The sequence below is a fragment of the Phacochoerus africanus genome, chromosome 9 (genome assembly GCF_016906955.1).
Source record: "Phacochoerus africanus isolate WHEZ1 chromosome 9, ROS_Pafr_v1, whole genome shotgun sequence".
Lineage (NCBI taxonomy): Eukaryota > Metazoa > Chordata > Mammalia > Artiodactyla > Suidae > Phacochoerus > Phacochoerus africanus.
In genome coordinates this window covers 41,383,062-41,408,526 of record NC_062552.1, presented here as the reverse complement: position 1 = coordinate 41,408,526, position 25,465 = coordinate 41,383,062, and the positions used below count along the sequence as shown (strand labels likewise).

General features: G+C 44.6%; 1 protein-coding gene across 4 annotated transcripts in view; it reads right to left on the bottom strand.

Moving 5' to 3' along the window:
- Positions 1-11,371, bottom strand: part of RUNX2 (RUNX family transcription factor 2) — a 147,961-nt gene extending 136,590 nt beyond the window's left edge. For 2 of the 4 annotated variants that reach the window (XM_047794874.1, XM_047794875.1), the window contains exons 1-2: positions 10,522-11,367; positions 1,334-1,490 (exon numbers count right to left, since the gene is read on the bottom strand). In XM_047794874.1, coding sequence (XP_047650830.1) covers positions 1,334-1,490; positions 10,522-10,899 — 535 coding nt within the window. In that variant the 5' untranslated portion in view covers positions 10,900-11,367. Of the gene's footprint in view, positions 1-1,333; positions 1,491-10,521 lie in introns of all 4 variants that reach the window. The other 2 variants (XM_047794877.1, XM_047794876.1) reach the window with 2 other exon arrangements.
- Between the last annotated feature and the right edge of the window lie 14,094 nt (positions 11,372-25,465).

The following is a 25,465-nucleotide window of genomic DNA, read 5'->3' as shown; positions in this document are numbered from 1 at the left end:
AACCTGGGCTGAAGTAATTCCATAGGTCTCCATAATTTATTTTGCCCCAGCCCTAAAGTGGTCTGTTTTCTCTCTTTTATCAAAATACTTAAAACAGAAATATTAAATTCCATCAATCAATAAATGAACATAATGTCTAATGAACAGTCATTCATTAAAAATCTCTCAGAGTTCCCTTGTGGCACAGCAAGTTAAGGATCCAGCTGTGTTACTGCTGCAATTGGGGTTACTGCTGTGGCACAGGTTTGATACTTGGTCCGGGAACTACAACATGGCACAGGCAGGGTCCAAAAAAACCCCCCAAAACAAAAAACACCTCTCTATAGAATAAGCAAATAAAAGCCAAAATATAGGTTTCCCTAGAGAAATTTTTTAAAAAATTATTAACATCGCTTATGAGACAGCTATGGAGAACCCTTTTAAAAGGGATTTTTTGTTTGTTTGTTTTATGAACTTTTTTGGGATTCCTAACATGAATGGGGATTCAGATGGTGAAAACTCTTAAATAATGTGGAAATATTTAGAGTTCTGATCTTCCATCTGCCTAGGCAACTCTACATAGTCATTCTAATATAAGAAATACTTTATTCACTTATTCAAATGAAAAGCCTTTTGTAAAAAACTATGAGCCCGCTGTGGTGCAACAGGATCAGCAGTGTCTCTGAAGAGCTGGGACAACACCCAGCTCGATCCCAGGCCTGGCACAGTGGGTTAAGGATCCAGTGTTGCCAAAGCCGCAGCATAGGTCGCAACTGCAGCTCAGATCTGATCCCTGGCTCGGGAACTCCGCATGCCACGAGGTGGTCAAAAAGAAACAAAACAAAACAAAACAAAAATTAAGAATTTTAAATAGGTTCTTGTCAGGGTAATTAAACCATATAGAGGTAACATATCTGATAAATGAACGGCATTATGCTTGCTGTCCTTTGCTGCAACGTAAAGCAAAATTGATATTACCAGGAAATTGACCCAATGCATTCCCTTTTCTTTGGCCTCTGCCACCAAATTTACTCAGTTATTTGGCTCCTCATAACTCAGGACTTGAACCTCCGACTGTTCTTCCCTCCACCTTATAGGCTCGCATCCAGTGAAATCAGGAACTGGTTTTCCTGAAAACACTGTTTGAATTTTCAATATCATAAAACAAATGAAAAAGGCCTGAGTACTCGCTACCACACTCAACTTCATCTGGACCTATTTAAATAAAACCTTCAGTGATTCTATTCGGTAGAAGGTGCTGATTTGTATACAGAGCAGCCTACATGTCATCAGAGAAGCCTAATGTGTTTATTCCATTATCAATACTATTAAAAAAAGAAAATCAGAGACCTACCTCGTCCACTCCGGCCCACAAATCTCAGATCGTTGAACCTTGCTACTTGGTTTTTCATAACAGCAGAGGCATTTCGGAGCTCGGCAGAATAATTTTCATCGTTACCCGCCATGACAGTAACCACAGTCCCATCTGGTACCTCTCCGAGGGCTACCACCTACAGAAAACAGAAAACACAGCAGCAATAATGGTCCATCAGAAAAGCTTAAACACGGAGAATACATTTTCACTGTACATGATGCATCTTATCTGGATTTCGTGCCCGAGTCCAGCACTGGCAGACAGGAACGAAGCGTCTGCACATGGGGTAGGATGGCACTTCAAACAGACCAACGTTTTAGGGTCCACCCATTTCAAAGGCAGGCAGAAGCCTCCTTCATTTGTTGCTGGATTCTTCACAGAATACATGTACATTTTTTATTAAATCCCCATGTTTAAGCTGTCCAGAGGAATTATGCCACAGAAGGAAAGCTGATGCCTCATCTACAGATTGCATCGTACATATTAAGGCCCTGCCTGTCTGCAGCCTGGAGCGTCTTGATCCAGATCACAGTCCACCCCCGCCCCAAAAAAAGGTCAGCACTATGGGAGAAGACATTTAGAGGAAACCTAATTAGAGTTCCTGACTCTGTGGAAGCCTAAGTACAGTGTGGCATCCAGAACTACATTTCATCTCCCTATGTTGAGCAAGATCTTCAGCTTTTAATCACGCTGCAAATAATTACTGAATGCCCACACTGCAGCCAGATCCAGTGGAGTACACTAAGCCGTCGAGAAGCTTACAGTCAGGTACAAAATAAAGATATCTAACAGGCTGAAAACGATTGCTGATAAACAAGCAGTATAGACAGAAAATAGACCCTTAGCCAAACTTCGGTCTGCTCTCATTTGCCATCATGGAATGACACCCTTACCTCCTTAACCTTCAACAGTTAACCTGCAGCGGATTAACTCGGGAAAGTCAGGATCCAAAATAATCAGTCTTTGAGGCTAACCATCATTTTCACTGCTCCAAGACAAGGTGTCCCACTTTTAACCAGGGTGGGCTCCCTTGCAAATGGGTGCCTCTGATTAACATGGAGCCTGGTGCGGGGATGTTGGTGCAGAGCCTTTGCTGTCCTATGTAAAACACCCTCTTCTTAGGAGTTCCCGCGTAGTGCAGTGGGTTAAGGATCTGACTACAGTGGCTCGGGTTGCTGCAGAGGTGCAAGTTCAACCCCCAGCCTGATGCAGTGGGTCAAAGGATCCAGGGTCACTGAAGCTGCAGCTCAGATTCAATCCCGGGAGCTTTTATACGAGTGCAGGCATTAAAAAAAATTTTTTTTTTGATTTAAAAATAAAAACATTATTCTTTTTTTTTTTTTTTTGGTCTTTTTAGGGCCACCCCTGAGGCACATGGCGGTTCCCAGGCTAGGAGTTGAATTGGATCTGTAGCCACTGGCCTACACCACAGCCACAGCAACGTGGGATCTGAGCTTCGTCTGCAACCTACACCACAGCTCACCACAATGCCAGATCCGTAACCCAATGAGCGAGGCCAGGGATTGAACCTGCATCCTCATGGATGCCAGTCAAGATTCGTTTCTGCTGAGCCATGATGGTAACTCCAGAAAAAATTACTCTTAATCCATTACCAAGGCCCTGCCCCCTTGATAACAATATCCTTTCTCTCCACTACCTTCCGGGCTCCTATCACATTCAGATGATTTTCATCTCTCGATCATTCGGCTTCCAGATGCCCTTGTGGTGACTAAGCCATGGCTCCAGTTACAGTAGCCCCACTATTCACCACCACCACCACCCATGTGTGCTAGCCCGTCTGGCAAATATTACCCTCATGCTTCTGCTACTCCTCACACTTTGTCAAGACGTCCTCGAGGCCAACCTAAGCATTTAATTCCATGCTTCCAACACAATTTGTACATAACTCTCATTAAAGCAGACTTCTTATCATGTGAGGAAACAGACACTATCACTATATTTTAGGACTGCATTTCCCCCACCTAGGAACCCTGCCCCAACCTTCCCCCGGATACCCTCTGTTGGAGCCAAGGTAACCACCAAACAAAACATCAATATTCTTTTCACCCTTCCTTTTCTCTTAGGCTGTTCCTCAGCTCCGTTCCCTCTTTCACACTTTGCTATTGCGTTTAAAATCTGAAAGCTTTCCTTAAATTACAGAAACCGCTTCCACAGCATCCCACAGGACTCAAAACATGCTCATGTCAATGTACACAAAGGCATGACCTATCTACTTGCAAAACAGTGCCGGGCACTGATAAAGACTTTTGAAACAAAAAAATGAAGGAGCTCCATAAAGAAGATCACGTCCCACCACCAAGAGTCTGTGAGAGAACCAGCTAAAGGTTGAGTCAGCATCCCCAGCCAGCCGCAATACGCCCTTGCTCCAAACTAGTTTTCTGACAACTTTTTCCGTCCTCGAGGAGAAAGAATCATGCTGACTATCCTTTACCCGGAATATACAGTTTCTCTACTCAATCTGAGAAGTCTCCCAGGTCAAGGGTAAATCCCTTGAGAACATGACTTCCTTCCTGCAAACTTGACCTAGCGCCTCAAGTGGCTCCTGAACATAGGTAATACCGTACTCCTGATGGAGGCGATATACTTTTCAAACTTTTGAATTCCCCATGCCAAAAATGTGCACATTTGAAAATACTGAAATATACTGAAATAACTGACTGTGTTGGCCAGTATTCATCTGAATGTTTGACATTTTTTACACTCAGTGAATTGGGTTTTAACACCTGCTGTGTGGCTTTCTATGTCAAAGTAAATATGGAACCAGTACGTGTATTAGTGAAGGCAGAAAAGTTGTACTGTTTCGAAGAGAATTAATGCACCCCAAATCAAGAGGCCCCCCTTTTCCCCTCCCTCTGTTACACATCCGCTATGATCTCAAATAACTTCATCTCCTGAAACTATAGTTTCCAATGTAAATTGGAAATCATTTTTTGAAAGTCTGTAAAATGTAGGAGATACTACATAAGTAGAGAGTATAATTATAATGCTGTACTTTTTGTAAGATGAGCGGGCTAACTTCTGTTCCAAGTCGGCTGTGTGCTAAACATAGGTTTTACTCTTAAGCATCCTTAAAGGGTTCAACTGAATAGTCTTTATTTCATGTCCTGAGATGTTTTTTGGTGTTGCTGAGAGACATAGGAGGACTGCAGATGGGGTGCACTCCAGGCTGGCCAAATTTCAGGGGGGAAAATGAAGAAATCTGCCCTAATATAAAGATTTTTTAAGAGGTCTGGGACACTATTATTTTACTGCATTTTTTAACATAATGGATTTTTTTTTTTTTAGTTAGAAGAAAGGGAAAATTGATTCAATATGAGAAAATATGAAAGAAACAATCCCTAAGAGTGAAATACATAAATCCATTTTTCTTTGCTAAAGCAGTATAATAATGGCCATATTAAATATTGGTATGTTCTACATGTTACATTTAATAACAAAACAAATAGGCAATCACAATTGTGTGAGTCTTCTTTAAGCTTACAACTTGGCCTAGAAAAAAAAATGCTAACAAGATAGAGTGACAACTTTTCTTGTCATGGCTGACTTTTTATTTTAATAGCTAAATATATTGCTTTTTTTTTTTCTCCTATTCACTCTTCCAAATCAGACTGTCTAGTGTTTTTCTGGGGCGGGGGGATAAGGAGTATGGTATTTGACTTTGTATCAATCAGAAATGATTATACATTTGAGGTTTTGTTTTTTTTTTAAAGTAGGACTCTGAAGCTAAAAAATTTCCCTTAGAGATTCTCAACTATGTTTATCTAAAAGAAAACCAAAAGAATCAAGAAATTTTTACACATTTCATCTGTACCAAACCCAAGCATTTTAAGGAGTAGAGAGTACTTAAAAAAAAAAAAAATCACCCTTTAACTAGTTAGGAGGTAGCACGCATTAAAATTGGTTTCCATCCTACCTAATACAAAAAGTTCAGTTATGGCAAAAAATACTCTGTGATGGAACCTTAACAATTACTTTTCTAGGTGCTCCCAAAATATAAAATCTACAAATTCAAGAAACTTCATGGGGAAGAGGGAAGTAATTTTGTGTTCCTGACATTTTAGAATAGAGAAAGAAGTTCCTTTATTTAGCGCACCTCACTCTAACTAGCATTTAAATCACATGATACGGAGCTTGTGCAAAATAAACTAAAAGGATATTTAACTCTAGAAACGCTATTGACATTTTTTAATGAGATTCCCTTTGACTAAATCTCTGAGTTACTCTTTAAGAGGAGCACTGGAGAATTAACTCAGACCCTCAAAATTGTGTTTGTGGTTATTATCTGGAAACTTAAATTGCCTATGACAATTCCATGAACAGAAGTCTAGTCTGAACTAATCAATTACTCTTACAGACCAGTATCACTTAGCACATTGTACTTGCAGCAAAACTGAAATATAATTATTTTTCAAGATAGAACCTGATCAATTTTTTCTTTGGACTAAAAAGAGAGATAAGGGAGTAATTGCAAAAAGGAAGTTTTATTCTCACGGTACTTTTATTTAAAGTTTCATAAATATTAGTTACTTTTTTTACCCTAACCCAGAATTTAGAAAAACCTGATTGCATTGTAGAGAAAAGGGTAAATATGATATGTTAGTTCATAATTTTAAAATATACGTCAAAGAAAAATTTGGTGGAACTTACTTCAGTTTAAACCAGAAATGTATAAGCCATGTATCAAGCTGGTTTAGATCATCTAACAGTGGGTATTCTGGCATTCTGAAACAATACAAATAGCAATGCCCACGGGGATAAAATAATGAACGATATCTTACCATGCCTGTTTCAAATATAAGTTTTCTAAAATTTTTTGAGTATTTATTTTCCATCTAAAATTATTTGTTTCCATTACCCTACCAGTAAGTCTTTTATATATTCAATCCTAACATTTTTAACTTTAAATAATTGTTATTGCACTTTAAAGGCATAAAAAAATGTGTCTTCACACAACTTAAAAATCTATTGTGATTTACATCATTTTGCACAGCAATTCATAGTAGGTTTAGCAAAGTTTTAACAGGTTTCATAACTGGTTTTTCTTTGTTTAGGTTTATATAACTATGTTCAAAAAGACACAAACATAAAATCTGACCATTAAACATGCAAGAACAATACACCTCATGAAGTCAAGTATTTATTAGCTGCACACTTGTTTATGAAGAGAAAAATGGCCAATGATGTCAAAAAAATTATTTTCAAATAGAAATTGCTCCATCATTTTGAAACCCTACTTATGACAAATACTGAGAGGTATCATTAAATATACAGAATGAACTATGAGCAATAGCTCCTATATCTAAAAAAATGTGTTTTCTTCCTTTCACGTTGCCAGAAAAACATATGAGACTAGTAAATATATAGTCCAGTGTTCTCTAACTTAAAACAGTGCAATAGTCTTGCACTACTTTTAGCTTTAAACTATACATCTGGACTTAAAATTTCTGCAGAGTGTTTCAGCTTGAAGCTATTTAAAGCAACTGAGTTATGAACCCTGAACACCAGGCTTCAGGGTGGAAATGCTGACAGACCTCTAACTACCAAGGGTGCTACTGGCTGCAGGGCTGACATGTTCCCTCCACTATTTCTACCTGACTATTAACTAATGAGCTGAATTTGCATATTGCTTTTTCATCACTACAATTACCTAGGACAGAAAGGGCCTGGGATCCCCTAATAGTATGCCTCAACTATTTTAAGCTTTCGGTGAGATACACCTGAGAGAAATGTTAAAAATATTTATTTCCATTTCCTTGACACCTGGGAGGACTGAACATGTCACAACTGCAGGACTTTGTCAAAAATATAATGCTACTAAACAACTTTACGTATTTTTAAGTATCCTAGGTGGTTTTGCACTTTTACACGTCAGAGTGTAAATGAATTAAGTACTCCTGCATAATCCCTTAACAAGATCAGCAGAACAACACTAATACATGACCTGTCTTAATACAATACATTGCCAATGCCACCCTGAAGCACTCTTTAACTTAATTAATGTATCAAAACACAGTCTACCAAAGTCATTTCTGATTCTCTCCATTGCCGAGCTCAGTGTCACAGACATAAAACATGGGGTCAGTAAATATTATATGGATTTGAATACCAGATTTCTCAACAATTAAGTTCTGTATGGGTGTTTTTAAATATATTTACCTATCTGCTATCTACCCCAAACACTACAATTTGCTTGGTACATAGCTCTAACTATGATAGCCAAATTGCTGTCACCACTTTTAAAACAGAGACTTTTTCATATGACTTCTTTGCAGATGTATTTGATTATGTTGCATGAATGTAGAGGGTCTACGGCTCACAGGCTTTTTATCTCCAAAGTAAGGTAAAAAGAGGTTTTTTTTTTAACAACCCAACATACAGATGAAAACAAAACAAAACAAAACAAAACACTGATGTCAGAATCTGGATGTTCCAAATAGCTACACGTATTTTTCAGCAGTGGATCTCAGCTATCACCCGCTCTTTGAATTTTTTAAACCCAGGTATGGGAATAGGAAAACATGAAAGGTTTTAGGTTAACTCAACTGATCGTTCAATTAACATGAATTAAAATATTCAATTTAATATGGTCATGGGTTATCTATGGTTTTGTTTACTGTGAAAAGTAAAATTACTCTCTTATTAACAATAAGTCTGATGAAGCACAGAGAAAGCAATTTATTTCCAAAATAATTTCAAAAGGGTGGTAGTGAGAAAACCTAAAGATACTCAAACTATCTGAAAATAGCTCAAACTAATTTGCACTCTATCTTTACGCCAAAAATGTACTTTCTACCCAAAATACTAATGCCCAAAATCAATTCAGCACCATAAACATAAGAGAATACTTCAGGACAGTTAGACTTTAAACATGTTTAGCAGAACAAACAGACTGTAGAACATCAAACATCTAAATGGTATCTTTTAAAACGAAGGCACCTATCCTTATATTTTTACGTATCCTGACTTGTGACATTTTATCTATTTATTTGTATTATTTGCTGTTTTCATCCAAGGTGTGTGTGTGTGTGTGTATGTGTGTGTGTGTGTGTGCGTGCATGTGTGTGTGGGTGTGTGTGTGTGTGTGTGTGTGTTTGGAGAGGGTTTTCTTTTGGAGGGAGGTGGAAACAAATTTCCACTCTCACCTAGGGCTAATTACAAAATTCTGAGCCTTTGGTGTACAAGATCTCATATGAAAATCCAAATTTCTACGATTCACACATATTCTGAGCTCTCCATATTTCAAGGAAGAAAACCTTAACTTACAAAATGTGTGGTTCATAAAAGAAGAAATGGGACGGTTAAAACACACACACACACATTTCTTGAGCCAACTGCAAAATGAAACTTGCCCCAGAATGCAACATCCCCTTTCCATAACAATTCATTCTGATTTCTGTTCTGATAGCAAACGTAGCAAGATAACCAGCTCTAATTGACCTGGACTCCTCTTCCTTTCCACCCCACCCACACACGGAATCTGAATTGGTGCGTGGGGCGGGGGTGGTGAGCAACATCTGGGAACTGCCAGTGGCCCGTGGGAGTTTAGCCCCTGGATCCACAAGGGAGGAACTGGCACGCGTGCTCCCTTTTTTCCCTCCTCCCCCAAGGCCTGGCTTAACCTGCTCTCCACAGATCTCAGAACCCGGCGGACCCAGGCCCACCTTCGCGGGTTCTGAGGCTAGACCGGGCCTGAAGCATCTTTCTGGAAGCGCTCTTCTCCCCACTGGCTCACCGCCCACTCCATCCCAGGCGCCAAGTCCCGCGAGGGAGGACGGCCCGGGACCCCAGTTCCCCAGCAACCCGGGATGCTCGCAGCTCTGGGGGCCGTGCGAGGAGGCGAGGTCTCCCCGGGGGACCCCAAACGCACTCCCCGACACCCTCAACCTGCCGGAAGAGCCGCAGCCCGAGACTCCAATTGCTAACACTCGCGCTCAAACTAACGGGGCGGGCGGAGGAGGCCGCGGGGCGCGCGGAGGGCGCTTTCCAACCCAGGGGTCACTCCCTCCGCGCCCAAGTCACGGGCCCGAGCGCCACAAGACCTTTCAGAAGCAGGAGGGACCTCTGGGGTCCAAGTCCTCAAAAGTGAGAATAAGATGACTCGAATCGCACAGTCACCTCCGTTTTCAAGGCGGGCAAGCTGAAGGCATTTCACAGGTTTCCCTTCTCCCTCCCAGGCGCGGCGAGGCGGGGAGCGGGTCCCCGTGGAAGAGGCCGTCCAGCCCCCGCCCCCTTCCCTGGCCCGCGCCGCCTTGCACTTGAGGGTCTGGCGCCCAGGACTCGCGTACTCCCCGGCCTCTGGGCGCGCGGCGACCCCGCCTGCCTCGCCTTCCTCCCAGCAGCCGGAACAAGCGTGGGGCTGCAGGAGGAGAAAATGCCCCCGACTTGTCTCCCCTCACTCGCTCCCCGGGTACCTAAGTTTGCCCGGGACCCTCTCTGACTTCAGTCCGGCGGTCCACGCGCCGCCGCGGCAGCCGGCACTCGGAGCCCCTCCCCAGGCTCGAACTCCGGCGCCGGCACCCCACGAACACAGGCCCCCGAGCCCGAGAGGGGCCGGACCGCAGAGGCTCAAACGGGTGGGAGAAGGGGGCGCCGACACGGGCGGAGGGCGCTCGGTTGGGAGGGGAAAGGGTGGGAGCGCGCGGGATCCGGGGGAGGGGTGGCGCGGCAGCCTGAGGCGCAGGGCGGGCAGGGATGCTGGGGAGAGGGACGCGGGAGTCCGTGGGGAGAACGCTGGCGATACCCTGGAGTGGGGGCGGGGTGGAGCAAGTTCGGGCGGCAGCTCGGAGAGTGGGCACCTGGGGGCTCCTGGGGGAGGTAAGACGGCTCGGAGGAGTGGGTCACAATGTTGGCCGGCAGGCTCCACGGGTGATGAACGGATAAAGAGAACCAGGGTTGAGGTGATGGCTGCGGGCACAGGTGGGAGAGGGAAGGATCTATCTGCACGGGGTCACTACGCCCGGAGCCCACTGGCAGATGCGGAGGAAGAGGGCCAGACGGCGTTCCTTCGGGTGAGAGCCACCAAGATAGGAACCTTGGAGGCAGTTCGGGTCCAGGCTCGGGCCCCCGCGGGCACGGAAACGCTAGCAGGCAGGTCCCGCGGCGCCGGGCAGGGGGCGGGGGGTGGGGGGGCGGCCGCAGCTTCTTACCTTGAAGGCCACGGGCAGGGTCTTGTTGCAACGCCAGTGCGAGGGCAGCACAGAGCACAGGAAGTTGGGGCTGTCGGTGCGGACGAGTTCGGCCGGGTGGTCAGCGATGATCTCCACCATGGTGCGGTTGTCGTGCGGCGGCCGCAACCGGGGCACGGCGGCTGCCGCTGCCGCCGCCGCCGCCGCCGCCGCCGCCGCTGCCGCTGCCTCCTGCTGCTGCTGTTGCTGCTGTTGCTGCTGCTGCTGCTGCTGCTGTTGTTGCTGCTGCTGCTGTTGCGCAGCCACCACCGGGCTCACGTCGCTCATCTTGCCGGGCTGCAGGCTGCTGGAGGGGGGGCTGAAGCGCCGGCTGGTGCTCGGATCTACGGGAATACGCATCACAACAGCCACAAGTTAGCGAAGTGGCCGGGGGAGGGGGAGGAGGGTGGAATGAGGGGCGAGGAGGAGGAAATTGGGGGGGTGGAGGCGAGACGGGGGAAAGGGGATGGAGGTGATGGGGCTGAGGAGGTGAGAAATCAAGTTCGATGAAGCAGACTGCCGGGCGGAGTCTGACGGGGGCCAGCGGTGGCGGTGCGGAGCAATCGGGTTGGCGGGTGACAAGACCCGGGAGGCGCAGATCTTGCTGGAGCCCTTGAAACACCCGGGGTGGCAGCTGCGAACGGGCACCGGGATGTGTTTGGCTCGGGCAGGCGGGAGACTTCACTTCGCAGCAGCTTGGAGTGGGGTCCCTTGGGGCACCGCGTCCTGGGTGCGCTGGCGCCCCCTCCCAGTTCGAGTCCGGCGGTTGAGCCCAGTGGGTTCAGCAGTCCAACCCAGAAGCCAGCATCGCCGCGCGCTGCCCGCCACCGCCGCGCCGCGCCACGAGCAGCTACGCAGCTGCAGGCGTCCGCGCCGCGCCGCCCGCCCGCCCGCGCCGCTGCTGCCGCCGCCGCTCTGCTGCGGCTGCCGCTCCCCCCGCGCCGGCTGCACACTCAGATTCCTCCCGCGGCGGCTGCCAGCCCGGCTCCCCGGCTCGGCTCCTTCCTTTCCCTTCTCCTCTTCTCGCCCTCTCACCGCTCCCTCCTCGCATCCACTCCCTCCAGCTCTTTGCAAAGCTCCCCTGACCCTCGCGCTTCGAGGCGCCAGGAGGTAAGTCGCGGGCAGCGGATCTCGAGGCAACGGATCTCGAGCCTGCGAATCTCAGCCGCTGCCGCCGCCCGCCGGCCGCGAGAAGTAGCCCCCGGGACGCGGCGTGCAGCTTCCGAAGCCGAGAGAGGCGGCCCGGGTCTAGGGGGATCTCGCCTGGTCGCGTCCTCTCTTCTCACCCCCCCTCCCCCCTAGAACCAGGAACCCCCTCTTGGTCGGAGGAGGTTGATGCTGAGACGCCAGAGAGCCTGCCGGCTGATCTGCCTGTCGTTATTTTTCGTTGTAACTTCAGGAGAGGAAGAAGGAAAATTCTTGAGCGTCTGTGCTGACTTCTCAGCACTCTTCACCCTTCCCCCACCCCATCCCCCCCCCCACCTCTGCCGGAGCGGCTCCCAAGGGGGGTTAAAAAAAAAAGATTTTGCAGAGTTTGGGTGTTTTTTGTCTTAAGCGACTCAAAAAAATTGGGATGGAGGGGACATTTGTCAAAATCGTTTTTAGAAACTCAAACTGTGAGTAGCCGGACACTTTTTTCTTCTATATTCAAACTTGTTCCTAGAGAACAAGGATGAGTTTCTTTAAGGACTGGAAAACTGTCAGCTTGATGATTAAAATAAGTTGCTAAAACCCTTGCGGGAGGGGGGGAACCCCAGCAGTTTTCCATGAATCTCAATCTATTAATAAGCCTATTCTGCATCTAAAACTTGGTCTAATGTCTTAACTTCCCTACCACCACCACCACCACTCCCAAGGAAAAAAATAAAAATACGAAATAAAATATTCAAAATGCTTCGATGGCTATTTATTTATGTGTTTATTTCCCAGTGTGGGTTTAAAAAGCGACTTTGGATCCCCCCAAAAGTTGTGGTCGAGAGGATGAAGGAGCGCAGAAAAAAGGCGGCAGTTTTACCTAAAATGTGGTTTTTGGAGGCTGGGATTTCTAATGATTAGGTTTTTGTGGTTTATATAGACACGACTCTGGCTAAGGCGATCATTACGCTGATGAGAGTCAGAAGCACGTGGGTGTCTCCGACCAGCCTCAAACTCTGAGCCTTCAAAACAAATAAAACAATGTGCGGCGCCCGCAGAAGCCGGGAAATCCGCTTGAGGGTATCGCACCCCTAAGAAGGGGGCACAGGGCCGTTTCCCCTCCTCCTAGAATACTTGCTGTCAATCTCCTTTAAACCTCGCAAAGCTTGAAAACGTGTTCGCAAGAAGAATCCTCAGTTGCCAGAGATTCCTAATACGGTAGCTGACACCACACAGTAATAAATGGTTTTATAAAAGAAATGAAAAGTTACAATGCCTCCTCTACAGAGTATTCAGGAAGAAAGATAGTTGAGTCATCACTCATCTCCCCCCGCCCCTTCATCTTATTTAAATCAATTCACATACCCATTAATTTTTGCTGCTCAGCGCAAACGCCTCTCGAACCCTGGTAGGAACCTGCCGCGACCCTACCTCCCGGTTTTTAAAGAATTGCTTTCACTTGCCCAGCCGGCGCTTGGGGGTCTGCGCCTTTAAAGGGGGGCTAAAGAGCTTCGAGAGCTTGCGGGGGGGGGGGCGGAAAAGGGGGCCTGGTGCCTGTACTGGACTCTGGAGCCAATTTCAAGCACACGATGAACTTGCAGGGCTGTAGGCGCGTGGCTTGGGGACCAAGATTGCCCTCTAATGACTTCCAATAGTGGGAGCGGAGGGGGAGTTATCTATGCGAGCGCCCTCGCGGGGTAAGGGTGGGGTTCGGGGGACACTGTTCTGTCCTTCCTCTTTGGGGCTTAATTTTTACCTTCCCTTTTCCCATTCACAACTCCACACCTCCCTTCCCCACTTTTTTCTCCACGTTCCCGCCTCTCCCCCTAATCCCCCTGCAGACGCGAGCCCCCTCGCCGCGCCCCTCCCGCCTCCTCGGCCTTCCCACAGCCACTTGCCATCCTGGGTGACGCATTCTGCATCACCCGCTAGGACACCCCTTCCCCAAACTACTCCCCCGCCTCCCCGGTCTCCTGGCCTCCGAGCCCGGGAGTCCTGAGAACCCACTTATCCCGATGGACTTGATGCGCAGCGAGGAATGAACTGTCTCCGGCGCGTGCAATTTTTAATTATCTTTTCGGTCACAGGGGAGAGCTCTAACCCCGGGCACCGCCGGGCTGCCCGCGCGCACCAGGGTCGGGTCTTCCCCAGCCACATGCGGCCGGCTAAGGCTAACGAAGGGAAGCCAGGCTTACTGTTCAAAAAAAGAGAGACCAGACTGCATGCGTGAATTTCCTACCTTACGCCACCACACCGTACTTACTCACACGCACTGGGAGACACACTCTGCTACATCTCCACACTGACGTTCATAAATACACATGCACAACACGCACAAGTCTTTTTGTTTGTTTTTTCCTTTTAGCTAGACAGTTTTATTTCAGGCACGTTGTACTTCCATCTATCAAAGATCTGATTTGTTGCGTTTTTGAATGTGTAGGGGCTGCAAAGGAGGAGAGAAGTTACCGGAAGCCGGTTATTTCTGTGGTCAAAAGGAGATACAAATTCAGGAACTACCATAGTAGGTGTCAAGCAAGCTGCCTTCTCTGGGGTAGTCCTTCTCCCTGGAAATCCACAGAATCTGGAACTCCCAGAAATGTGGAGACGCTAACAGTCAGTATTTCAAATATGGGCGACCAGACGGCCTTTTAAAATTAAGAAACCCTAGGGCAGTTAAATTTAAGTAATCGTCTTGGGGGCATTTCCTTTTTCTCCATTGCTGTTTTGTCCGTTCTTTGTTTGACTTGGTGGAGAGCAAAATACCCCAGCCTCAAGGTTTGGGTATTTTGACTGGGGATTTAAGGGCGACTTAATCAATGGTGGATTATTTATTTTAATTAATCATATCCGGTAATTCAGCTTTATAGCCTTCCTTGGACATTCTCCCTCCATTTTCACATTTCAGTGCCGCTAATATAAGCAGCTCTTGGAAGTTACCAGTCTTGGATCCCTTAAAATATCCTACAGTTATTTATAACGTGGAAATGAAATTTTCCACTGAATACCCTCACAACGTTTCAGGTATCTGGCACAGCGGATTTTCAGTCTCCTTTCAAAAATATCCTCTTGCTGAACATTCACACTTTCAACTGGAACTGACTGAGCCTGGAAATGATGATGTCTTGGCTCAGAGTATTATACTTAAAGCAAGAAAACATTTTTACAGACCCCTAAACCGAACCTCTCCTGGTAATAGTAGGCACAGAGGAAAACTGTGAAATTTGACATATGTGGATTTTGTACTATAGTTTGCATGATCTCACTCCTGGGCTTAGATTTTTTTTTTTTTTTTTCCCTACCCCAAAATGCTCAGAACAAATCACCCACTAGATTCCTCTTCAGACATATGCCTCTGTTCTGTTGTATGTAATGGCATAAAAAAGAAGATACAATTTTCTGAAAATACAGGCATAAATTTCCCCCTCCATTTCCTTTAACGTTTAATATAACTGTTGAGTAACAACACCTGGAGATTCTGACTTTCCCGACAAAGAAAATGAGATGTGAAACAGTCAAGTTATTTATGTCGTCGAAGAACTGAACTCCCCAAACTGGGACCAGAAGCCATGCTTCTTTCATTCAGATTTCATCTTCTAACCACTAAATTATTTTATATATGTTTTTTCTTGATGAAAATGGAAAAGACCACTGTAATGTTGTGAAATAGTTTTCAATGAACCAGCTAGTAACATGCGACGACCTTTCAGACCTGCAGTGAAAAATCACTGGCATATTGATGATCCCTAAAGATTTTCTGTGTGGTGTTTTTTTGTTTGTTTGATTGTTTGTTTTGGTTTTGCGTTTTAGGGCCGCACCTGTGGCATATGGAGGTTCCTAGGCCAGGGGTCAAATCAGAGCTGCAGAAGCCAGCCTACACCACAGCCACAGCCACAGCCGTGCAGGATCAGAGCCTCATCTGCACTCATCTACACTACAGCTCAGGGCAATGCCAGATCCTTAACCCAGTGAGTGAAGCCAGGGATCAAACTGGCATCCTCACAGATACTAATTAGTTGGGTTCGTTATCGACGAGCCATAATGGGAATGCTGATGATCCCTAAAGTTTTGAATGGTGGTATGGGTTTTGAATGGTGGTATGGGAATATTTTTTTAAACATATTGATGCTCCCTAAAGTTTTGAATGATTTTATGAGAAAACTTTTTAGGCAGGACTATCTTTAGAGAGTTTGCCTTTGGACTGTGGTTGAGTGAAAGGCCCAGCCCTTGTAGAAGCAGCAGTGTTACTAGACCAGGAGTAGTCATACTACAGCCCATAGGCCAAATCTGGCCTGAGGCCTGTTTTTGCAATAACCCTCAAGTGAAGAACGGTTTTTGTACTTTCAAATAGTTGGAAAAAATTAAGAAGAGAAATATTCATGACACGTGAATCAGATAGAGATTCAAATTTCAGTGTCCACAAAGTTTTATTGGAACACAGCTATATTCATTTGATTATGTATTGTCTGTAACCTTCCCTTACAACAGCAGAATTGTGTAGGTGTGAAAAAGATTGCATGGGCTGCAAAACCTAAAATATTTAATATCTGTTTTTTTAACTGAAAAAGTTTACCGATCCCCATCCTAAAGAGGAAAGAGGGCAGGATCCTGTTGGAATGGGACAGCAGAAAGTAAATTATTTCAGAAGATAGAAGGATGGCATGTGTATAAGGTCCAAATTAGTTCTTTAGTAGTGAAAAACGCCTCATTTAACTTAGTCTTTTCTGTATAAACTGTTAATCGGTTAGACTAATATTTTCCATTTAATTGTTTTGGATGTGCCTGAGCAAAGAATGAGGAGTTGGTGCTTTTTCATGAGCTCTTTAAGCATGATTTTAACCCTGGTTTTCATGAGCTCTTTAAATCTGACACATCTCCGTGTATGTTGGCATCTTGCATTGTTCTTAATAGTGGAAGCACAGTAACTGCAGAGATGAGAGCAGAGTAAAGACACTTTCATGGAGTCTGAACAACAACAACAAAAAAGGTAAAGCTTAAATAGGTTTATTCCATCTGTTTTACAGATGATCACCCCAGAAACATACATGAGCTTACCAAGAATTTTCTGGTATACAAAATTTTCACATGTCCTCTATAAACTTTTAAGACAGTTTGCTTAATAACTCAAGGGATCCCAAAGCTTTCTGACATATTCTTTCCATTTGCATTTTTTATACAGTTAGATACTGTATGATTTGTTTTAAGCTCGCTAGATTTTCCTCTTTGTCAATGGGCCTATAATCATTTGCAAGGCTGTAACAAGAGCGGAGATGTTTGTAGTGGAGGGCTTAGCATCATAAACCTTTCCTTGTTGTTGCAGTTAGCATCCCCATGGGCCATTTTCAGGTACTTATAAGAGAGAAGAGCATTGTCCTAAAAGAGGCTGACACTCCCCATATGATAAACCACATTTAAGGCGCACCTGTCTAATTGTACTTCAGGAATGGTGGTGACTTAGAGTGGCATAAGTTGTGTTTGACTAAAATAACTTACTAAGTGACACCCTCCTTTACCTGAGGCACCCAATGTAATTTCTAGAAAGAATCTAATTTATTACCCAGGAGTCAGAGAAATAAAATACATTTTCCCAAATCAGCCCTTTGGTATTTTGGTGTTGGCCATTGTCCTTATGTCTGTGGCAGTGATTTTGAGACGGGGTGGAATATTATATGTAAAAGTTAGCAAAGGTCTGTAATGAAACATCTAAGAATGGCCTAAAAGGAAGTGTTTCCCTTAGTAGTAATTTATCCATTCTTTATTGATGTGCTTGCAATTTAGCTTCAAGGCACCAGAAGGTTGCTATCCCATTCTCCTCCCACTGTCCAGAGTTCTAAAGTTTCCCTCTACACTTTGCAGTAGTGGCCTGAACTCTGTCCTCTCCCTACACCAATGCCTCACCAATAGGTGAGAAATGTATTTTTTGGTTTATTTATTTATTTATTTATTTATTTATTTTTCTTTTTGCCATTTCTTAGGCCGCTCCCTCGGCATATGGAGGTTCCCAGGCTAGGGGCCGAATCGGAGCTGTAGCCACCGGCCTACGCCAGAGCCACAGCAACGCAGGATCCGAGCCGCATCTGCAACCTACACCACAGCTCACAGCAACGCCAGATCCTTAACCCACTGAGCAAGGGCAGGGATTGAACCCGCAACCTCATGGTTCCTAGGCGGATTCGTTAACCACTGTGGCACGACAAGAACTCCTAAGGTGAGAAATGTAAAGCGTGATAGTCTTGGGTCCATATAATAAAGTACAAAATCAACATTTGTGCAGCGTGAGAAATTTGAATTACCAATTTTGAGAGGTTGGAAAAATAGAAGAGGAAAAAAAAGGAGAGTTGCAATAATCCAACTTGGTTCTATTAGCGTCAGTCCTAGGGGATGCCAGTTCTAGGGCACCATCCTAAGAGTTTTGTTCCCCTATATTTCACATTCAGAAACTCTTCCTGCAGTGTTTTCCCCCCACAATTTCCTGAGCTTTTCTCAGAGAAAGCTTTTTCATTTTCTCACCTACCCATAATCAACTTCTTTTAGCAAGGATTCTTTTTATCTTCATTAACATCAAATAATTCCCCTGATTTATCTTTTTGTTGGATGGGATCTTTTAATCACGTTCCTTTACCCCACTCTTTCTTTCTCCAGATTATGTTTCTTCCCCAGGGGTGCCAATTATCACCTTATTGCCTCCCAGATCCAAATTCATCTTTTTTTTTTTGTCTCTTTGCTATTTCTTTGGGCCACTCCTGCGGCATATGGAGGTTCCCAGGCTAGGGGTCGAATCAGAGCTGTAGCCGCCAGCCTACGCCAGAGCCACAGCAACGCAGGATCCGAGCCGCGTCTGCAACCTACACCACAGCTCACAGCAACGCCGGATCCTTAACCCACTGAGCAAGGGCAGGGACCGAACCCGCAACCTCATGGTTCCCAGTCGGATTCGTTAACCACTGCGCCACGACGGGAACTCCCCAAATTCATCTTTTTATCTGCTCTGCGAAAATACATCTGGGCCCTTTAAATATTTCTCCTTACTAGCTGGCATTGGTTTGGTCAGTAGGTCGCATTGGAGAAACTTTGCAGAGGGAAAGGGTTTCACTTCCTGTTTCCCTGGTGCTGAACACAGCAGGTTGCTACAACCCAGCAGCAGCTTCTCCAGCTCCTGGCTCCTGCAAAGCACATTCGCACAGCTTCCCCAGGGCCTAGCTGCTGCAGCAAAGTTGCTTTCTCCAGTGCTGGGCTCCTGCTGTGCACAGCCAGCTACCAGCAGCACCCAGCTTCTTCTCCCAGCACAGTTCTGTAGCAGTGTACCACTGCCAAGACACCTACTTATTTGTTTGGTTTCTTTTCACAGTTTTGCAGCAGTGTACCACTGCCAAGACACCTACTTATTTGTTTGGTTTCTTTCTTCTTTGTTTTTGGCCATGGCCAGAGGCATGTGGAAGTTCCCAGGCCAGGGATCGAACCCGCTCCCCAGCAGCAACCTATGCAGTGACAACACTGGATCCTTAACCCGATGCACCCCAAGGGAACTCCAAAGACCCCTACCTGTGAAGAGCTTTCCCTAGCACCCTCTAGGGCAGATTTCCAGCAGGTTCCACCAGTGCAACTTCTTTGCCATCCAGAGTCAAGGCTGTGCTGCTCCCCCAGGAAGGTCTGTATCTCAGCTCAGGGGGAGGATGGGGGAGGACTCTTTCTTCTGCTCTATTTCGGTCCTGAGGGTAGTGAATGCTCTTATTCCTACAGTTTTTCAATTCTTTTTACCTCTTCCTAGCCAATCCTTTGTTACTCCAATCCATTTTTATAGTCAACAATTCTTTGTATTAAACTTCAGTTCCTGTGTGGTTTCTCTTTCTTCATTGTTCCCAGATGGCTATAGGAGAGCTTAAAATTTCCTGGCTCCTATGATGTATTTGTTTACAGTGGTTTCCATTTGGGGTCACACCCTTTGGGTCATTATAAGATGAGCATTTCCAATGTTACATCATGTCTGTTTGTTTTATCTCTACCTGATAGATATGATAAATACATACTTAGAGGACATATCATTATTTTTTTTTTATTTTTGCTTTTTAGGGCTGCACCTTCAGCATATGGAAGTTCCCAGTCTAGGGGTTGAATTGAAGCTGCAGCTCCCAGCCTATACCACAGCCACAGCAACACAGGATCTGAGCTGCATCAGCAACCTACACCACAACTCACGGTAACACCAGATCCTCAACCCACTGAGCGAGGCCAGGGATCGAACCTGCATCCTTCTGGGTACTAGTAGGGTTCATTACTGCTGAGCCACAATGGGAACTTCCGGAAGACATATATTCTTAAGAAAAGAAGGTATGGAAAGAGAGGAGAGGTAAAATGGGATAGTATTTTCCCCCAGAGTCCTCTTGACATCTCCCACGAAATCCAATTAAAATGCAGGTAAATAACATCATGCACAAAAATTCCAGAGCTACTCCAAGCCTAGATCTGATAAAAAAAATTAATAATAATAATAAAATCAGGATCAGGGAAGATGAATAGATACCTCGTGGGATCAGAACAGCAAAATGCTACCTACCACCTGGGAAAGGCAGGGAGCTGGATTAGATGCTGCTGCCTTACTGTACTTGAAGTCAGAGACTAGGTTCTGCTATCTTTTTACAGTACAACAATCCAGAAAAACATTGGACTAAACAAAATAAGAGACCTAGTATTGCCAATTTTCTCCCAGCTTTTAATGCACTGTATGCATCTTGAGCTTCCATGAGAAGAAGCGAGAACACACCGTTTCCCAAATTTGCTTAATTGTTGCTTCTGAGCAGATTTAAAGGTCTTTGAAGTATTTTTAGAAACTACAGAGCTAAATCAAAGTGGAAAAAAATGGGATGGAACATTAAAGGGACTATCTTGTCTAGAAGGGAATATTGTAATGTTGTGGGGAAATACAGTTGTCTAGGCTGCTTGTTGCTGCATCCCAGAGGGCCTTGGTACCACGAGTCCTACCTCTATACACATTTACAGGAGAGAACATGTTCCAGCTGCTTCTGGAAGCCATGCTTCTTGTCCTTGTCCACTATTCCATCCCACTCACCCCCTCTTGTTCTGAGCAGGAAAGTTCAATGGAAGCTTCTCAGAGCAAGAACAGTAGTAGGGAGAGGCAAAAAGCCTGCAAGGGCAGGGTCCAACCTTATCTTTATTTACATGTTCATGCTTTGCTTATCATGCATTTTTTTGGTATTAAATTTGATTTTTAAGAATATTGCATGAAATATTATCTTGAATAATGGATTTCTTGCAATGACCTTAGATTGTGCATTCAAGGTCAGGGGCTCAGTTCATTTCATCCTCATCCTGGCCGAGTTCTGTGGGGAATCCAGAACGTAGAGAGTGATTCCTGACCTCCCTGTTTTGTCACCATCTTTCCTTTTATTAATACATTACTAAATGTAAATACAGGAGGTCCTGTCATGGCTCAGTGGAAATGAACCCAACTAGGAACCATGAGGTCAAGGGTTCAGTCTCTGGACTCCCTCAGTGGGTTAAGGATCTGGCATTGCCGTGAGTTGAGGTGTAGGTTGCAGACATGCCTCGGATCTAGTGTTGCTGTGGCTGTGACATAAGCTGGCAGCGGTAGCTCCAGTTTGACCCCTAGCCTGGGAACCTCCATGTGCAAAAATAAATAAATAAGTGTAAATACAGATCTCAACGATTCCATATTCTCCTAAAAAAGAACACATCTTTTTTTTTTTTGTCGTTTCTTGGGCCTCTCCCAGGCTAGGAGTCTAATCAGAGCTGTAGCCGCCGGCCTACCCCAGAGCGACAGCAAGGTGTGATCCAAGCCGAGCCACGTCTGCGACCTACACCACAGCTCATGGCAATGCCGGATTCTTAACCCACTGAGCAAGGGCAGGGATTGAACCCGCAACCTCATGGTTCCCAGTCGGATTCATTAACCACTGCGCCACAACAGGAACTCCACTTTTAAGACCTAACTGAGGTTTCAATAGCAGATGTAACAGGAGTTTGACCTTCAGTAGTAATAACTGTAATAATAGTAATAATATGTAAGGGTAACTCTTTGTGTGGGTTCACCTGGATATCACTCTTTGGCAAAAATAAAAATAAAACATCATCTGCTTTTTATTATGCAATTTTAAAAGGGTAAAAATGTGCCTTCTTTGTCATTTAAAAATTCTGTTTCAGAAGAATTATCCTCAAATTTATTTAACTATGTTGCGAACACAGTTCACTTTGAGCCAGTTATTTTTCATTTCTGTTAAGGACATCACTGGCGTTACATTCATTAGATTCTTTTAGTAAATTAAATGGATTCCATTATCAAGTCTTTACAAGAGTTTTGTAAGACAATTCCTACTGGTGCCTCTGTGGTAGAAAGAAACCTTCATCAGAGTGGAAAAAAAAAGGAAGACAGTTAAAAAAGAAAGCTTACTTGGCCAGTATTCTTTCCTCTGTCAATACAAATCTTTTCTGTTACTTCACATCTTTGCCCATAGAATATATTTATTTCTATTTCCCAAGTAAAATCTCTAGCTTTCTATAGTTTTTGATGGCCGGGTTTGATGGCTGGGTTTGAGCTTAACCACGTGTTGATTCTTAGGCATTCTGAAACAGAGATTTCTTACATGACTTAAAATTAAACTTTTTACTTGACTCTTCCCAGCAAGTCATTTTTTTTTGTTTGTCTTGCAGGGGGGCGGGGGGTGGCATGCCTGTGGAAGTTCCCAGGCCCGGGATCAAACCTGTGGCAACAAAAATCTTTTTTTTTTTTTTTTGTCTTTTTGCCTCTTCTAGGGCCACTCCCAAGACATATGGAGGTTCCCAGGATTACGGGTCGAATCGGAGCTGTAGCCACCGGCCTGCACCAGAGCTACAGCAACGCAGGATCCGAGCCATGTCTGTGACCTACACCACAGCTCACAGCAACACCGGATCCTTAACCCACTGAGCAAGGCCAGGGATTGAACCCACAACCTCATGGTTCCTAGTCGGATTCATTAACCACTGCGCCATGACGGGAACTCTGGCAACACAAGTCTTAATCAGGATTTTTGACTTCAACCTTTAGGTCAGATTTAAATGTGCATGACTAATCAACAAATCTAAAACCCTACTAGGAGACATTTTTGTCATTATTGTCAAGTAAAAAAGAAACTGATAAAATGTTCCAGATCATCATCTGATTTTCTTAAAGCTTATTCTTCTTTAAGATTGTTGAAAATATGGGCTGCATCTTGTAGTTTCATTGAAGTAGTCTTTTTTCTGTTTTTAACTTGCTTTACTGCTGTGTATACTTACTGAAGGGTGTTATTTTGGTGTCACATAACTGGTCAACATGGAAACTAGTTGAGGTGTCCCAATTTTTAATGTATTGTCATTCAAAATTAATCATGGCTATTCTGATGCTGTTAGTATTAGTTCATACAAAAATAAATACCTTTTCGCAAAGGTATCTGTGATAAAACTTGAAGTATAGAATATATATACATATTTGTCTCTTTAGGGCCACACCACGGCATTTGGAGATTTCCAGGCTAGGGCTCGAATCAGAGCTGTAGCTGTCAGACTACACCACAGCCACAGCAACTGGGGATCCGAGCCGCGTCTGCAACCTACACCACAGCTCTCAGCAAAGGTGGATCCTTAACCCACTGAGCGAGGCCAGGGATTGAACACTTGACCTCATGGATACTAGTCAGATTTGTTTCTGCTGAGCCACTACAGGAACTCTGAGAATGTATTGATAGAGATTTACTAGAATTATAATACATAAGAATCATAACTCATCTTAGAGTCAGCCTTGAAATTTGAAAGTTTTTCAATGTTCTGCTTTGTTTTGCAAACTTTTATAAACTCAACCATAAAATTTCCCTCTCAGCAGCAATTTGGCAAAAACATTTCCATTCAAAGCCAAATTTTCTATGGAATAGTTCTTGTCAATGTTAAAAGTTTCAAAAACTGGAGTAAAAAGAGTTGAAAAGCGCTTGCACTTATTTGTCACTAAAAAAAGGGTGTGGCTTATATCTAAATAAAGTCTAAACAATCTGTCAGTAATTTTTATCACACATATATGAAAAGAAGAATAAATTAGTTTTAATTCATTCACTTCACCCTTGAAGTCACTGTATTACATGAAAAACCTATGTGGCCTTGATAGTTTTAATACCAATTGCCCAATTTTCTTTCTTTCTTTCTTGTGTGTGTGTGTGTTTGTCTTTTTAGGGCTGCACCTACCGCATATAGAAGTGTCCAGGCTAGGGGCTGAATTAGAGCTGTAGCTGCCAGCCTGCACCACAGCCACAGCAACATGGGATCCGAGCCACGTCTGTGACCTACCCCACAGCTCACAGCAATACCAGATCCTTAACCCACTGAGCAGGGCCAGGATTCAAACCTGTGTCCTCATGGATACTAGTCGGATTCATTACTGCTGAGCCACTCCTGAGCAACTCCTCTATTGCTCAGTTTTCTTTTCTTCTTGGTTGGAGAGCATAGGAGCCAATGAAAGAAAAAAAAGCTTTCAGAAAGTTTATATTGGAGTGGAGACTTGGTCTGTATCCTGTGAACTCTCTTGCAGGAGCAAAGCAACAGGACCACATACGAACTACATTTCTTCTCGGCACATTTTAGAAAACAGGGTAGAGGTGCAGAATGGCATGTGTACTGGCACAGCTTTTTAACTAATTCCCTATAAAACGTTGAACAAGGGCTCCAGACCAATTTGTCCTATGGCCTCACCAAAATTTCCATCGGAAAATTCATTCCGTAAACCAGTCAAGGTCAGTATGTCCAATTTACCAATTTACCAAGATCATTGTATCAAGCAGAAAGGGAAATATAAGACAACGTGTATGCTGCCAAGGCCCACTGTACACAGTTCTTATTTTTTCCCCATCTTTATTCACAGTACCACGTACACAGGACTGTGAATTCCATAGTGATAAGGACCATATTTGACTCACAAATAATCTGGAACCACACCACTGAAGAAGTCTAGGGAACAGCGTTCCTACTATATTCACGTGCGAATATATTCCCTGGAGTATTGCCTTGTTTTGTTTTTTGTTTTTGTTTTTGTTTTTGTCTTTTAGCCTCTTCTAGGGCCGCTCCCGCTGCATATGGAGGTTCCCAGGCTAGGGGTCCAATCGGAGCTGTAGCCGCCAGCCTACTCCAGAGCCACAGCAACGTGGGATCTGAGCCATGTCTTCAACCTACATCACAGCTCACAGCACCGCCGGCTCCTTAACCCACTGAGCAAGGCCAGGGATTGAACTCGAAACCTCATGGTTCCTAGTCAGATTCATTAACCACTGTGCCACGACGGGATCTCCTGCCTTGTTTTGTTTTCTTTTTGCTTTTTAGGGCCACATCTGCAGCATATGGAAGTTCCCAGGCCAGGGGTTCCCTACGCCACAGACACAGCAAGGTGGGATCTGAGTTGCATCTATGACCTACACCACAGCTCACCACAACGCCAGATCCTTAACCCACTGAGCGAGGCCAGGGGTTGAACCTGTGTCCTCACAGATACGAGTCTGACTGGTTACCGTTGAGCCATAACAGGAACTCCTCCCTGGAGTATTGTAACATGGGAGTCCTAGGTAGCCTGCATGGCGCGCATAAGCCCTGGCACATTGTATGTGATCGGTATGTATTAGTTGACTGAATGAATGAATAGTCCCCATTAGGCAGAAACTTGAGTATCAAGACAAACTAGACTTCTGCATTATTTTCCACTTCTAATCAATCACCTACTTCTATCAGTGCTACTTCCTGAATAGCACTCATATGTAATGTCTTG